At 46.1% G+C, this 17,051-nt stretch overlaps 1 protein-coding gene across 1 annotated transcript in view; it reads left to right on the forward strand.

The window, feature by feature from the left end:
* The window catches only part of LOC144754343 (ficolin-2-like), a 192,087-nt gene that overhangs the window by 127,853 nt on the left and 47,183 nt on the right, over positions 1 to 17,051 (forward strand). The window contains exons 8-10 of the mRNA XM_078642032.1: positions 2,499 to 2,626; positions 7,087 to 7,216; positions 9,473 to 9,607. Of these exons, the coding sequence (XP_078498158.1) occupies positions 2,499 to 2,626; positions 7,087 to 7,216; positions 9,473 to 9,607 (393 nt within the window). The remainder of the gene's footprint in view (positions 1 to 2,498; positions 2,627 to 7,086; positions 7,217 to 9,472; positions 9,608 to 17,051) is intronic.

A 17,051-nucleotide genomic window follows, 5' to 3' on the forward strand; every position in this document is an offset into this window, starting at 1 on the left:
ATATTGCATTTATGGGCCCTTTCCTATCACAGGTGCTAGGCCCATTCACACAAGCGGGCTTACCCTTTCACAGGGAGACATAAGGGTGCGCTAGGTGGAAGAGAATTTGAGGATCCCTGTAGATTTTGTAATTTTCCCTCAGAGATGTATGGAAAATGTGTGGTTTTTTAGCTAAAGCTTGAGATGTGCACATTTCTCTGGGTAAGAACACCTTGTGAGATGCATGTATGTCACACCACCCTGGACTTGCCCCGGGTGTATAGTTTTCAGAAATGTGCATGTTTGGTAGGTTTGCATGGGTGCCGGTGACCTACAGCCCAAAATCCACTACTACACAAATAGCAAAAAAGGGTCAGTTTTGAGAGGAAACATTTGATCTGTCTTTGTTCCGTTCGGGATCCTTTCCTATTGCGGATGTTAGGCCCACCCACAAAAGATGGGTACCACTTTTATTGGGAGACGTCTGTGAAAGCAGAGAGGTAGGAAATTTGTGGAGCACTGCAGATTCTGGTACTTTCCCTCACAGAAACGTGTGGAAAATATGCATTTTTGCCAAGGTTTGAAGAGGGTTTGGGTAAAAAAACCTCATGAGATCCATGCAAGTCAGACCTAGACCTCGGGAGAACTTAAATTGCATCAGCACACTTGTGTAATATAATGTTACTCTTATTTCTCTAAATTCCCCAAAACACGTCAGTATACCACTTCGCGTAATTCCCTAAAGTGTCTAGTTTTCATAAATGATTGGTTTTGGTAGATTACCATGGTTGCCGGCTGAGTCAGGACTGGCTAGGGAGCCACCAACTATGCAAAAAAGGGTAAATTTTCAGTGTTAAAATTGATGTGTTCATGTTACATTTTTAGATTTTCCTGTTGCGAGCACTAAGCCCACCCACACAAGTAGGGTACCATTTTTATTGGGAACTATGGGGGAATGCTGGATGTTGAAATACCCACTGTTTCTAAACTCAGTATCCTGTGTGCATTTCAAGAATATATAGGTTTTCTTCATACCCATTTTTCCTTCTTTATATTTTAACATATGAATTGCTATATAATCGATAGACAAAAAAAATCGTTGTAAGGTGCAGCCTGGTTTTTGGCTCTTGGTATCTCGTGTTTTTGGAAAATCTACACACCAATATATCCCTGTGACCAGAAGTATCTATCAGACATAATGGCTTTTGTTAATTGGTCATTGTAACAAAAAGTTACAGATGAAAACTTTGTCACAATGGCTGTTTGTTAGTTAGATGTTTTGAGAAAACACTGAGGGTCTCATTACGAGTTTTTGACGGAGTGGGTGTGCGGCAGGGCAAATAGCTGCGCCACCACCTCGCCAAAGCTTGTGCCGCCCGCCTGCCAGATTACGACTTTTTCTTGGTGGTCCCTTGGCACTGCCTATTTTAAAGGCAGTGGTGCCATTAAAAAAGGCATCACAATGGGACCACACCACAAGGTGTCTGCACTGCATAGATTCGAAAGTCCATGCTGTGCATGAACTTATGTGCATGCACACAAGAGGCACATGTTATGCCCCCCTGCGTGCATACACATATGTTTGAGGCACAGGGGGGGTACTGTTTCCTCTCCGCCAGGCTTTTCATGGTGATAAAACCACCATGAAAAGCCTGGCAGAGAGGAAACTCGTAATATGCTTGGCAGGACTGTGGCGGTCCTGCCAAGCATATTGCGACCTCTGACCCCCACTCCTACACCTGGGAACAGTGGTTCCCTAGCAGAGCTGGCTGGTCCCAGGGTGGTCTGGCTGCCTGAGATGTAATCGGGCAGTTGGACTGCTGGTGCGGCGGTGGCTGGATCTCCCATTGCTGTGCCACCATGAATCTGGTGGTCCTCACACCACCTGACTCGTAATAGGTCCCTGAGGGATCCGCACAAATGACCACTTGCTGAATTCAGAATTTTGACTACTTTTCAGAAATGAATAGGTTTCTAGGATCACCCATGGATTTCACACCTGTTACCACCACAAACTAAAAGTAGGCGGAAACCACAAACATTTATAAAAAGGACTACCTCTTGGAAAAAAGCAAAAACTGTAGGACTTTTTTTGGGCACATTACTGGTTTCAAAAACCTGGGAAGAAGGTGAATGGAAAAAGAGACTCAATCTCAGCAGGAATCTCATAATAGTCCTAGTGTCCCTTGACCTGGTGGCAGGCTGGAACTGAATATGCAGCACTTTTTCTGTTTTGTTTTTTCTTTTCTGAAGTAATTACCAAATAAGCAATGGAGTAAGTGATTCAACTTAAGTGCATGATAATATGTAGCTTGTTGGCATATATGTTTCACTTTCTTTAATGTTACCTTTAAGTGCTTTATTGTGGATTTTGGTATGTCCTCCATGGATGATTGACAATAGTTCATATAGCCTTTGTGTGTGTATGTATACGCACAAGCATGTGTGGGTTTCCTAAATTAATGTAATTCATTTCTGCTCTATTTGCCTTATCTTATCGTCACCAAACCTGGATGCAGGGGCAAGGAATTGCAAGGAACTACTGCAGAAAGGGACCATTCTGAGTGGCTGGTACACCATCTACCCTGAGGATGGGAAACCCATGACTGTGCTTTGTGACATGGACACCGATGGAGGAGGATGGATTGTAAGTCAAAATTATTTGGAGGGATAGTGTGTGCACCATTGAAGCAGCTGTTTATTAATACATTTCTGCCATTTTATAATAGATGATTCAAATCCTTACCATGTTATGGACCCTTCCAAATCTGCACTTGTACAGATGACACTTCTATGTCATCAGCATCAAAAATAATTTGCAATTTTTCACCAGATACAGCAAGAAAAAATAAAATAAATCATTCTCCTCAAAACAGATAAACTGTTACCAAACAGTAGGCCTGACAGCAAAACATTATTCAAATTAAAAAGCAACTGGGTTAGCAATAATCAACACACACTACAGAATTGTGAAAGGGATTGTTTCCCTACTCTTGGGGTAATGGAAGAAGGTATGTACTTTTATTTGTTTTGAAGGAATTATTTATTCTATAAGTGGCATAGCCTGAGGATGTCCGAAGGACCAATAGAGGAACTTCAAGCCACCAACTAAATCCACTCGTCGTTCACTCACTCGGAGGCAAGGCGAGCAAACTCTGTACACTAGGACCGGCAGTTTTTCAGTTAATGTGTGATGCTTTGAATTAATCTTTACTGCAAACCCTGCTAGATACTTTTATTACTGTAATGTTGAGGTATGTAATCTCTATTCCTGACTGTAAAGTGTAATGGTGTACAAAATGCCAAATGCCTTTACAAATTTGTCAAAATGTTGTCATTGCCCTCACATAGAAAGGATCTGTTGTCCAGAGTTGACAGGCCCACCAGTTGTTTTACAATTTCATGTGACTACCGTGACTGGGTACACATTGAAGAGGGTCATAACAGGATTAATGTTTTAACTATAAATGCAGGGTGATACCCCACCAAATTGGACTTTCCCGATACCCTGGAAAAGTAGGCAAGGATTATAAATGGTCCGAGAAGAAATAAGCATGGGTTCAGGAAGCAAGAGAGGGGGCAGGAATGTAGACCTCAGCAACCAACATACAAGATTAGTTGGGGCTCTAGTATGGAAGGTCTCCTCAGAAAAGAAATAACGCCCAATTAAAGATCATTTTGATAGGGTTACCCAAACTGGAAACATCAAACTCAAGGCATTCAATGGAAGATCAAAATGTGAACAACATCTTAGTAGACCCAGATCCTCCTGCAAACTGTACTTCACCAAATATGATAGATATGGTGGATAGATTAGCCAGAATCAAAATTGTGCCCATTGTCCATCAAGGAAGGACATTCCCAGGGAAAGTTCCCAAATGATGAGATTTGCATTACTAGATGCCTGCTTTATGAATGTCCATAATAATGAGTCACAATAAGTAAATGATGTGAGCAAAATGTGAGTCGTATAACCCTTCAACAGTAATTGACTACTTTTTGCTTGTTGAAAAGCAAAGTCTTCAGGGATTTTCAGGAGTTCAGTAGCTTCTATTGAGTCCATTAGAGGCAGTGAGTGGCTGGAGATGTTTTCTGGTTTCTTCTGAAAATAATCTATATGGCAAATTTTGGATCATCTATAGGTAGGAAAGTAGATTTTTCGGTACCATTACATGAGTAGCATTCCTGATGTCCAGGCAAGAGAAAATCACACTTGCATGTTTCATCCTTTCTGATCAATTTGAGATGTGCCTCCTCAGCAGATGACCAATTCTCAGTATTCCTCAGTCAGTGAACTATGTCAAGAGCCTCCTGCCTTTGCCGCTCAATTGATAGTCTTCTGTAAGCTAACAGCAGGATACCATTTGGGCTTTTTACCCATTTTGTGGTTTCTTTTTTTTTTTTTAAAGTGTTCCTTACGAGTGCCTAATATCTGATCTGGAGTCTTCGTCCCCTTGACTAAGTAGGGCCACATGTCCTTCGATGCTTTGCGTACCTTACTATATTCCATGTTCTGCCCTCAACTAATCTTAAAGGTAGAGTGAGCCTTCCCCAAGGTTAAAAACTTACCGTCCTCAAACAAGTCTCCTATGTGTTGCAGCTATGCGTCAACTAGCGTTTAATAAATCTTCATATCTGTTATCTGAATAGCGTCTTTTGAGCTTGCTTACGCATTTTAAATTTCGGTCTATTCTTCTTAAACATACATCATGATTGTGGGATCTCCAAACATTAGCTCGTGAGCTACTGCAGCTTTTCAGCTACTTTTGAGTAGCTCACCTGTTTTGCAGCCCAGCTTATTAAATTAGAAAGCGTTGGCTTGGTTAAATTATTATACATATACAAAAATTTAAATCATACAATACTAATAATATTAGTAGATCTCAGTGCGTTTCATTGAACATAAGTAGCTCTCAGTACAGAAAAGGTTGGAGACCCCTAATTTAAATCATTGACCTTTGTAAGAAATTGGGTTATTGCTTGAGGGGGTGGAAGCCGCACTGATGCAGCAATCACAGTCCTCGTCCGGGTGAACCACAAACGCCACTAAATTAACTTGTGATTAACCCCTTTGTAGCTTATCACAAAAGCAGTCAGGCTTAATTTAGAGGCAATGTCTAAAGTATTTATGCAGCACAGAAACAGTAATATAGTGAAAATACAACACAGGGAGAATCCCAAACCAATTTAGAAAAATAGATGACATTTTGATAAATAAGATTGCATCAAAACATATTCAATACAATCAGTAGAACCGGGGTATGAGTTTTTAGTGAAATTTAGCTCCTAAAAGTTTAAAGCGCCAACTGCAGGTTTCTGATCACGCAAGACTGGGTCAAAGTTACAAGTTGGCTGACCTCGATTGGATTGGAAACAAGGGATGGATTGAGCCCAGTCATGGCTTACCTTCGGACTAAGGAAAATTCTTGAAGAAACGTTCTTGAAAATGTTGAGTCCAGTGGGCAGTACTTATGGCAGCAGAGCAGCAGCATAGTCCTTCTACTAAATCTTCCACAGGTCCAGGAGTGTACTGAAGGGTGGTTCTGAGGGTTCAATATTTATACCTGGTGCCTTTGATTGAGGGAAAATACCCCGTCCTACCCATATTTGGCTCTGGAAAGTTCGTCACTTCCCCTGTCAAGCCTCCAACCTGCCTGCTCCCAATACAAGGTTACCACTTAATAAATGTAATAATGTACCTCAGGGTTAGCCAATGGGAGAAATAGAACTCATATTCCATAGTGAAAAACAATTTTAGGTGTTTTTCACTATCATGACATGTAAAACATATAACCACATGTGCCGTTTTTGAAATATCATTAATCCTGCCCTATGGGCATTTAGGGCCTACCTTAGGGCGTCAAGTAAGAGTATTAAAATGAGGTTTTAAGCCCTGCATAAGTTTTCGTTTGACAGGTGCAACTGGCAGTTTAAAACTGCATTACAGGGTTCAATGGTTGGCCTGAGACATGCTTAAAAATGCTACTTTAGTAGGTTACACAAAGAGTGCTGCAGGACCACTAGTAGCATTAACTTTACAGACCCTGGGTATTTACAAGTACGTTAAATGTGTAAATCAGGTGTAGGACAATTTTACTATGTTTTGGGGAGATAGCACAAGTACTTTCACACAGATTAGCAGTGGTAAAGGGCTCAGAGTCCTAAAGCCAACAAAACAGAATTCAGCAAAACAGGAGGTGTGATGGCAAATATATCTGGGGAATACTACATCATGGATGCCAGTCTAACAACCTTGTATTATGAAACTGTAGTGCTCTTTTATGCGGCTTACAGTTGATTTAATAGTATGGTCTAGTCTGCATACAACAATGCAAATATGGTTCCCCCACCACCATCTTAGTGGTAAAAACAATTACATTTAGACCTATTGGTTGGCCAGCTATATATACAATAGATAAAATGGGATGGGAACACACCTGTGCTTGACAATGTTGTACATATATTATGTAGTGCTGGTATCACAAATGATTTCTGCAACATGCTCCTTAATTATTTAAAAGTTTGGCGGATTATATGCTTACATTTTCAACAATGTATCCAAAGGGTGTGATTTTGAGTTGTGAGGAATTGGGACCAATATGTCCTGATTTATCTATCTTAGGAGCATCAGTACCGCGTGAGGGGAGGAGGTGTAGGAATGCTCACCTGTCTCAGTTTTAGGGGAATAACATTTATGAATTGGTACAGCTTTGACAGTTTCCCCATTTCTGCAAGTGTTTCAGCAAATATCTAGAGGCTAAAACTGCAACATGCAATCCCCATGGAGCCTACATCTGCTGTTACTGGTTTGATCAGGATTGCTGGTGTCGCTCATAAAGAGGCTCACAGTGGGTTCATTTCCTGTTCATGTAATGTTTGCTTAAACTCACAGCATTTAAACACGTGGCCCTCGCTCCCTATTAGTCCTGAAATAACATTGCATGCTGCTCTAGAGTTGTCTAGAGGAGGTACAATGTTGCTCCTCTGATTAAAAGGATTCTTGAATCAACAAAGCCTGTGAAAATGTAGTGCTCAGTCAAACTCTTGCCTTCAAAAAAAGATTTGAAGGTTGTGCTGTCACTGAGCCTTTTTCCTTTTTCCTTTCAGGTGTTCCAGAGACGGGTGGATGGCTCAGTGGATTTCTTTCGGGACTGGAAGACATATAAGCAAGGCTTTGGCAACCGACTGACCGAGTTCTGGTTGGGAAACGATAATCTTCACTATCTAACATCACATGGTATTGTATTAGTTACTCACATTGGATTTTGCTTGATGTATTTGCTGTTCCTTTCCATCATATCCTACCTGTGTAGCTGGCTTTTGTTCATTCAATAGGGAGGGTTTCCCAAGACTCAATGCTACATCTAGAAGTTGGGTAGCAGAGGATACAAGGGACACACAGTGATCACATGGTACAATAAGCATTGGAAAGCCAATAGGTCTTGCGTAGGTGTATTTGGTTTGAAGAAAAGTGGAGGCAGCACCAGGGATGAAGTCACACTTCAGCCAGTATGGTCATTTCAAATTTCTTTATTTCTCTTTGCATAACAAAACAGAACAGCCAATGCATTTTGTTTCCTTTATCGGAACTTCATCAGGGCAAAAAGTGTACTGTGCATACTACGCATGACAGCAATCTTAGAGGGATTGCCAAGATGGCCCCTGTGCATGCAAGCAAATCATTTAAAGATGACCATCCACCAATGCAGTAGTGAACTATGAATAAAGAGAGAATGGGAGTCAAGCAGGCACTTGGGTGAATGTTTTCGTGAAGAAAGCAGGAAACGAGGGGCACAAGGAGAGAAGGGGGTGAGAACTTTGTTCCTCGTGCATTTCAATTTGCTGATGCAGTCAAGGAAGCATACACCTCAATCAATCAAGACACATTGTGATCGAATTGCTCAATGAGAGAGACAAACAAAGTAATAAGTAGGAAAGCCATACAATTAGGAGAAAATAGACAAGAAAGTCATCAAATCATGAGAAAGGAGTAGACACAATGTGCTTTTTAATTTTATGTTGGGTACAAAAGTTCTTTTGCTAGCTATCTGTACCATAGACCTAAAAAGTAGCTCATCAGGATTATCCCCAAAATGCCAGAGAGGTGTGAACAGGGGGCATAGAACTAGATTCAGCAGATCCTCCTGGCAGAGTAATCAATTACTGTATCAGGTAAAAGGGCAGGGGAAATGTTCATCTGCATAGGAGCCCCCCTGAAAGGCATGTAAGTCACCAAGAGACTTAAAAAGTATAGATGGGTGAAATTGCATATTTGCTTCCTGCAAAATGTGGCAATTTTTTGGGGAAAGTATGTTTCTAGAGAGAAATATGGTTTTCAGGTATCTCAAATCACTTTATCACTGTCAATATGATGCCAGGAGGGTGGTTCGAATAAAGATAATTTCTGCCCAAAGGAGTCTATTATGTGAAAAATTGTTCATAAAATTGAGATAAAAATGTTCAAGTCATTTCGGAAATTTTGCATAGTGAGAAATTAGGGAATTACACAAATTTCACCAGCTGAATTAAAAAAAAAAGTTCCTAACCTTTTCCAATGTAACATTGTGTGACAAGCTGCATATCTTTGGTAATGTGACTAAGAAAAGCTTGTCAGAAGGATAGTGTGTATTATCTTGGCCCTTTCGGAAGAGGCGATTGAGGGATAGGAAGCGCTATATAAATTGTATTGTATTGTATTGTAATTGCATTTATATAGTGCTTACTACTCCTGACGAGGTGTAGAACCCTTTTCCCTTCTCTAACCCTCCACAATCCTTCTCAATCCAAATACCCGACTAACATATCCACCACTCAAATTACTTTCCGATTTTCACTATACTAATTCACCACTAATCCTTTATGGGTTCCGGAGTAGAGTGCTACTCGCTGAAAAAGCCTCGTCGGGGGTTGTAAGCACTATATAAATGCAATTACAATTACATAATGCATTAGATAGACAGGTTACCAAAAAAAAGTTATTTTATCTTTTCCCTGTGCTTCATGCATTAATCACCTTACCATCCTCAGACCGATGTGAAGTTGCTCATAGAACGAGGATAATTGAGGTTCCAAAGAGAGTGAGGCTACAAGCATATCATGGTCTCAGAAAAGGAATGCAAAAATTAAAAGGGATGGCTAAGCCATGTGTAGCAAGTGTGGCTTTATCGCCTATGATAAAACATTTAAATGCAAATGTGGAGGTACATGAATTGCAACCCAGTAAATAGAATTGCTAAGTGTTTCTCATTCTCAGCTCCTTGTATTGACAGTCTGGTACAAGGAAGGATCAGGTTTATTAGTGTGCTGGCTTTCAGCAAGCAAAAGTCTTAGGTGTTGTCTTTCAATCGGCTCCGCTCTGTACAAAAGCTAAATGATTCCAGGCGTGCTTAGAATAAGCTGTCTTTCTTGCTGCAAGTTTGTCGTTTGAGATGGATGGGTGGCCTGGCCTAGTTGGTGCCTGTTTGCACATAATTCATCAGTTTTGTTTTAACAGGGACTAATGAGCTTCGCGTTGATCTTACGGATTTCGAGAGGAACCGCTCGTTTGCCAAATACAGCGCCTTCAAAATCGCAGGAGAATCTGAAAAGTATAAACTGATATATGAGACTTTTACAGGTGGCAATGCAGGTGAGCTATTGGCAAATTAAATGTAAATAAACAAAGCTTAATAAAAATTGACCTCGTGATTCGTATGCACAAATGCTCTCCTTGATGACTCAAGTTAAGTGGACTTTCGGTTATGAAAGACGATAGACACAGAAAGACCAAATCAGTCTCTGTGACGTCACGCAGCGTGCCGCTAGCTTTGGGATGTTTTACTGGACATTGCTGTTTGTAACTTTGCACATATGCACTTTAGTAATTCGTTAACTGGACAATGTAATCTGCCACTTTGCACACATGCACCTTTTGATGATGTCGCAGGTAAAGTGGACATTCGGGCATGTATGTATGTATGTATAGGAATTTATATAGCGCACTACTTACCCGTAGGGTCCCAAGGCGCTTCGACCGCTGCGAAACCCTTCCTGGCTTCCCTGAGAGATGGTCCCTTAATGGGTATCTCCAGGGTGAGACCAGGCATCCCCGGCGGTCTGGTGGGGCCGTTAGTGAAGATGAGGCAAGCTAATGCCCAGAGTTGCCGAGTGTGAACGCTGATCAGAGTGGGCACCGAGGCGAGAGAATTATCGAGTCCACTGACCCTGGTCCAGAAACCTGCCGCGCTGGGAATCGAACCCTGGTCCCAGGCCGTCCTCTGCTCTCGGGTCTGCCACCTCTAACCAGTGAGCCACACTACTTCACTATGACACGTGAAAGTCTCAAACGAGTATCTGTGATATCATGCAGCGAGTGCTCAGCGTTAACTGTTGCACAATTTGTGATACCGTTACTGGATATTGCTGTTTATAACTTTGTTGGCCTGCATTTTCTTAAAGGGACCATTAGGCGTTTACGCTGCAGCCCTTTATTGTGCTATTTTTAATAATCTTTTAATAGTTTTAGTAGAGATGAGTTTGATTGAACATCTGATTAAACGAGCTTTTACTCTCCCCTTAGTTTAAACAACACGGAGTATTAGAAGGGGGAAAAACGAGTTGAATGCCCAACTGAGAAATTCCTTTTAATTATATTAACGTAATTGTGGTAACCGTATCCTTGCTCTTGCTTTTATGTTTATTAAAGAACATGGAATTGTCTCTGTCATTGGAATTTATCTATGTCATGTAGAATTCACTGATGTCATATTTGACAAGTTAGAATTCATTGATGTAAGAGCTTTGTTTGGATTGAGGCACAAGCAGTTGGAGATTGCTAGAGCTGGACACGTTGGCTCTTGCACCAGTGGGTCGTTTTATGGCACTTAAATAAATACCTATTTTTTTTATATACTTGCTGACTCCATCGCTTATTTACAATGGCAACGAGTTGCTAGTGCCAACCCACTGTGCTTTATTTTTTTTCCTGGAAATTAAGGGGCATATTAGCAACAACCTCGTTAAAATTGTCGCCGTTTTAGCGGCAGGAAACTGCTGCTAAAATGGCGATAATGGGCTTGCTAATATGCCCTATAGAATTCTAATAGAAACCCAGGTTAGATGTGCATGACATCTAACCTGGGCTTCTATTGGAATTATATAACGGATATTAGCAAGCCCATTATCGCTGTTTTATCAGCAGTTTTCTGCTGCTATAACAGCGATAATTTTAGCGAGGTTCTTGCTAATATGCCCCCTAAATATTTAAGAAGAATGCTTTCAGTCTACTTCACTCTCAAGAGATAATTTTATTGTGATTTACTCATTTTTCGGAATTTGCTGCCTTTGTCTATGTTTCGATTCAACGTGCGATTATTTAAGGTACTGTGTTTTACAAACTTTACCGTCGCGCAAGAACTTATTGTCCACAACTTCTTGGTAAGCAAGAAAGGCCACTTTATTAAGACAGGTGTAGGCAAACCATCTCTCAACATATTTCGATTATTTATTTAATAATACTCAAATCCTTCAGCTCACTGAGCAACCCTGATAAGAAGTCAACCACCCACCAAATAAAACCTAACAAACCCAGGCAACTGAATCCTGTACTATCCCCTCCTGTCCTTTACCTGCCCTTTGAGGATGGACCAACCCGCTCCAGGCTGCCCAGCCCCCACTAAAAACCGCCTACAAAAGAAAAAATTACAACCTGTCTTACCGTGGCAAACCTAACAACAAATTTATCTAAAGCACAATCGCAAGAAAAAAGGCCTAAAAGACAAAAAAGAGGGGAGGGTGGGTGGGGCAAAACAAACTCCCGCCGAAAAGCCCTCTCTAAACCCTGCCCTGGTCCTATATATAGACTGTCTCTCTCCCTAATCAACCTCACCTGTGGACACTCCGTCTGCGCGAACCTACCCAGGGAGAGACCGGCTCGCGCACGGCTCTCCCTGGGTCCCCCCTCGCGCAAGAACTTATTGTCCATAACTTCTTTTTTTTTTTTTTTTTTTTTTGAAAACCTTTATTTGCAGCAACAGGATATACATTCGTGGGCCTACAACCAAGTCGGCCGGCCACAAGTCAAAAAGTAATCAAAAGTCGAAGTAAGCAACACAAGGCCAGCCGGCAGGCAAGCAAGTATACGTAAAACATTGCAAAGGAAAGGACACGCAGCTTTAACGGCCCAATATCAGGAACAATGAAGGTTCATTTTATAATAAGGGGACAAGGCTCATGGCAGGTTCGTGGAGAATACGGGAAAACCCGTTATACAGGAATACACCTTTGCCAAAATGAAAAGAGGGGGGGGGGGGAGGATGTGAAGACACGAGTTTATCGTAGTATAAAACAAATGCAAAATATATGATAAGCATACAAATCCTACCAGCATCTCATGCTCCCCACCCAATGATACGCTAACAAACGCAAGGGGAGCGGATAAACTGCACGAACTCAATCAACCCGCCATATTAGCCTGGGGAAAAAAGGGGGGAGGGAAGGGGGGGGGGGAAAGGGGGGGAAAGGGGGGGGGAAGAGAGGGAAAAATAAGGGGGAAACTGAGGGAAAGAATCCAATAAGGACAAGAACTGGGAAGAAGGGAAAAAGAGGAACAAAAAGAAGGAAAATAGAAGGAGAAACATAACATGCAAGAAGGGCGCCACCCCGGGCCAAGCATCCCGCGGCTAATAACACAGAAGAAAGTAAAGGCCGGCAAGAAGAAGGGTATGGAAGTCGCGACGGAAAACATCAGAACTGATAAAAGCGGCATAGCGACAGACTCCAACCCACTCATGCCAGAGAAGTGAGGACAGAAGCGGCACCTCTATAAAGGGATAGAAAAAGGGCCATAGAACCAAGAAAATAAACATCTGAAAGACCCCGCCCACCCGTCCCACCCCGCACCCCTGCAGAAGGCTACGGCCTACCCTCCAAACAGCGTGCCTGTCGCCCTAATCCGAAACCCGAAATATAGTAAAGAAAGAAAGAAGAATAAGGAGACAAAAAGAAAGGAAAAGAGGGAACATGAAACAAAAATAATATGAGAGGGAGGAGCCAGAGGATACAAACAAATACACTCGGCTGGGGCCCTCCCCCGACCATCAGATGAATAACTACCAGATCAACACTGCACCTTCACATACATCAATAACCCGCAGGGAAGGGGGGGAGGGGGGAAAGTCATTTTTTGTTTGTAAAGTCCCACAATATCGAGAATACAAGCGACAGGACAACAGAGAGGTAAACCAGCAGTCTATCAATGTTGTGCAACTATCCCCAGCCCTTCCTAACCACGAAACCAGCCCAATAAAGAACAACATGGAGCAGACCATCCAATACAGAATAATCGTAATACAGGCTAGGGTTACGGCAGTGACGTAGATTAGGGAGAGCCACCAAGCTAATGGGATACAAAAAATCAATAAAACAAATCAATTGTGGGACACCCCCGCGCCGCACGGCCACCAGCTGCTGCGTGTGCCCCCTCGCTCTGCCTAGCTGCCTGCCTCGCCGACGGCCTCGCGGCCGCTCTGCTTCTCCCCGTGTGCTAGTTCGTCAGTTTCCTTTTGTTTTGACCGTCACTTGTGCTTGTCTGGAATTGTCAGGATTTCTGTTTTGCTGTTTTTTCCGCCATTTGTGCTTGCTTTTTGTCTAGGTTTCTGTCTCTCCGCCTCCTGTGATCGTTTCTGACCCTCGTTCCCTGCCTCCTTTCCCGCCTTCCTCGCCGCGCTCCCTCCCCGCTTCCCGCCACCAGCCCCGCCCCTTTCTCTTCTGTACCCTCCCCGCTCCCGCCTCCCAGCTGCTCCGCCCACCCGCGCACTTGGCCTTAAATGGCGACCGTGCGACGCAGGTGAGTGTGACCCACTTGTGGGACACCCCCGCGCCGCACGGCCACCAGCTGCTGCGTGTGCCCCCTCGCTCTGCCTAGCTGCCTGCCTCGCCGACGGCCTCGCGGCCGCTCTGCTTCTCCCCGTGTGCTAGTTCGTCAGTTTCCTTTTGTTTTGACCGTCACTTGTGCTTGTCTGGAATTGTCAGGATTTCTGTTTTGCTGTTTTTTCCGCCATTTGTGCTTGCTTTTTGTCTAGGTTTCTGTCTCTCCGCCTCCTGTGATCGTTTCTGACCCTCGTTCCCTGCCTCCTTTCCCGCCTTCCTCGCCGCGCTCCCTCCCCGCTTCCCGCCACCGCCATCAGCCCCGCCCCTTTCTCTTCTGTACCCTCCCCGCTCCCGCCTCCCAGCTGCTCCGCCCACCCGCGCACTTCGCCTTAAATGGCGACCGTGCGAACGCGCAGCGGTCACGCGCAGCGGGCGCGCCGATTGTGCGCCGAAGGCGCGCCAAAGGTAAGCCCGTCTGCGCCCGTCCGCGACCGGATCGCGACCAGCGCCAGGACCCCTGGCCCACGAAGACCCCGACCGTCCCGCCGGACGTACTCCGCCGCCACCCTCACCGCTCTCAACACCGGCCGACTCCCAGAATGCCACCAAGCCACTCCACGACGCACCCACGGACCTTTCAGCTGCCACGCCTGCAAGTTCGCCTGCATCCGGACCTGCCTCACACCAGCACCCGCCAAGTCGAACACCAGCAGCACCCACCTCAAGTGCATCTTGCTCAACACCCGCTCCGTCCACAGACACGCCGTAGAACTCTGGAACCTCCTAGACGCCACAGCCCCTGACGTTGCCTTCCTCACGGAGACCTGGATGAACGCCTCTTCAGCTCCCGACATCGCCATCGCCATCCCAGAGGGCTACAAGATCGTCCGCAGGGACCGCAACGCCAACCAGATGGGAGGAGGCATCGCCATCATCCACAGGAACACCATCCGTCTCACGACCAGCACCGACAACACCCTGACCAGCGCCGAACACCTGCATTTCCAGATCCACACCAACCCGAACACCACCCTCAGAGGCACCCTGATCTACCGACCCCCTGGACCACGCACACATTTCAGCGAGGACATCGCCGACTTCGTCAGCCCGCATGCCCTCCCCTCCGCTGACTACATCCTCCTGGGAGACCTCAACTTCCATCTGGAAAACAACAACGACCGCAACTCCAGCACCCTGCTCGACAACCTCGCCAACCTGGGACTCAAGCAACTGGTGTCCACCCCCACCCACCGCGCCGGACACACACTCGACGCAGCTTCAGCCACGCCACAGAGCTTCAATGGACGGACCACAGCTGCGTCCACCTCACCTTCAAGAGAACGACGACCCACCACCACCAGCAACAGACCGCCCGCAGAAGCTGGAACAAGATCACAGCAGACCAGCTCGCCACGTCCCTGAGCCAGCACCCTCCTGCCAGCTCAGCAGACCCCAGCCAGGCCGCCGACAACCTCACGAAGTGGATCAGCATCTGCGCGGACGAGCTCGCCCCTCTGAGGACCCCGCCTAGCAGACCCGGCAGCAAGAAGGCCCCATGGTTCACCGACGAACTCAAGAGCTCCAAGAAGAACTGCCGAGCCCTCGAGAAAGTCTGGAAAAGGGAACCGACACCGGACAACAGGACCTCCTTCAAACTCGCCACCCGGAAACACCACCAGCTGATCCGCGCCGCCAAGAAAACAGCATTCAAGGACCGGCTGGACAACAACGCACACAACTGCAAGGAACTCTTCAACATCGTGAAAGAGCTTTCCAACCCCAGCGCAGGAAACAACGACATCACCCCATCGCAAGACCTCTGCAACTCCCTCGCTTCATACTTCCACAACAAGATCGCGGACATACACAACAGCTTCAACAACCAACCAACGCACACCATGACCGAACAACCACCCCCCACCACCACCCTCCACGCCTGGACCCCGATCAGCACCGAAGACACCATCCGCACGATGAACTCCATCCACTCCGGATCACCAACAGACCCCTGCCCTCACCACGTCTTCAACAAGGCCGACGCTGTCATCGCACCCCACCTGCGAGACATCATCAACACATCCTTCGACACCGCCACCTTCCCTGAGAGCTGGAAGCACGCCGAACTCAGCGCTCTACTCATGAAACCAACAGCGGACCCCACCGACCTCAAGAATTACCGCCCCATCTCGCTCCTCCCGTTTCCAGCCAAAGTCATTGAGAAGAACGTCAACAAGCAGATGGCCGCCTTCCTCGAGACGAACGGATCCCTCGACCCCTCACAGTCCGGCTTCCGAGCCAATCACAGCACCGAGACCGCCCTCATCGCCGCCACCGATGACATCCGAACCCTGATGGACAATGGAGAAACAGCGGCCCTCATCCTCCTAGACCTCTCCGCGGCCTTCGACACGGTCTGCCACCGCACCCTAGTGCAGCGCCTCGACAACGCCGGAATCCAGGGGAAGGCACTGGAATGGATCATCTCCTTCCTCGACGGAAGAACACAGAGAGTCCGCCTACCACCGTACAAGTCAGAGGCCACCGAAGTCATCTGCGGCGTCCCCAAAGGATCCTCTCTGAGCCCCACCCTCTTCAACGTCTACATGAGCCCCCTCGCGGCCATCGTACGCAAACACAACCTCAGCATAATCTCCTACGCCGACGACACCCAGCTGATCCTCTCCCTGACCAACAACCCCGCCGCCGCCAGAGCCAACCTGCACGAAGGGATGAAAGAGGTAGCCGAGTGGATGACGACCAGCCGCCTGAAACTGAACTCGGACAAGACGGAGGTCCTCATCCTGGGCTCCTCGCCCTCCGCCTGGGACAACTCCTGGTGGCCCCCCGCCCTGGGCACCGCACCCAAACCGACGGACCACGCATGCAACCTGGGCTTCATCCTGGACTCCTCCCTCTCCATGACCAGGCAAGTCAACGTCTCCTCGGCGTGCTTCAACATCCTACGCATGCTACGGAAGATCTTCTGGTGGATCCCCACCGAGACCAGGAAGACCGTCACCCAGGCCCTCGTCACCAGCCGGCTGGACTACGGCAACGCCCTCTACGCCGGGACCACCGCCAAGCTCCAGAAGAGACTCCAGCGGATCCAGAACGCCTCAGCCAGACTCATCCTCGACCTCCCACGAACCAGCCACATCTCCGGACATCTGAGAGACCTTCACTGGCTCCCCGTCAACAAAAGAATCACGTTCCGCCTCCTCACC

This window comes from Lissotriton helveticus, chromosome 5_1 (genome assembly GCF_964261635.1).
Source record: "Lissotriton helveticus chromosome 5_1, aLisHel1.1, whole genome shotgun sequence".
NCBI lineage: Eukaryota > Metazoa > Chordata > Amphibia > Caudata > Salamandridae > Lissotriton > Lissotriton helveticus.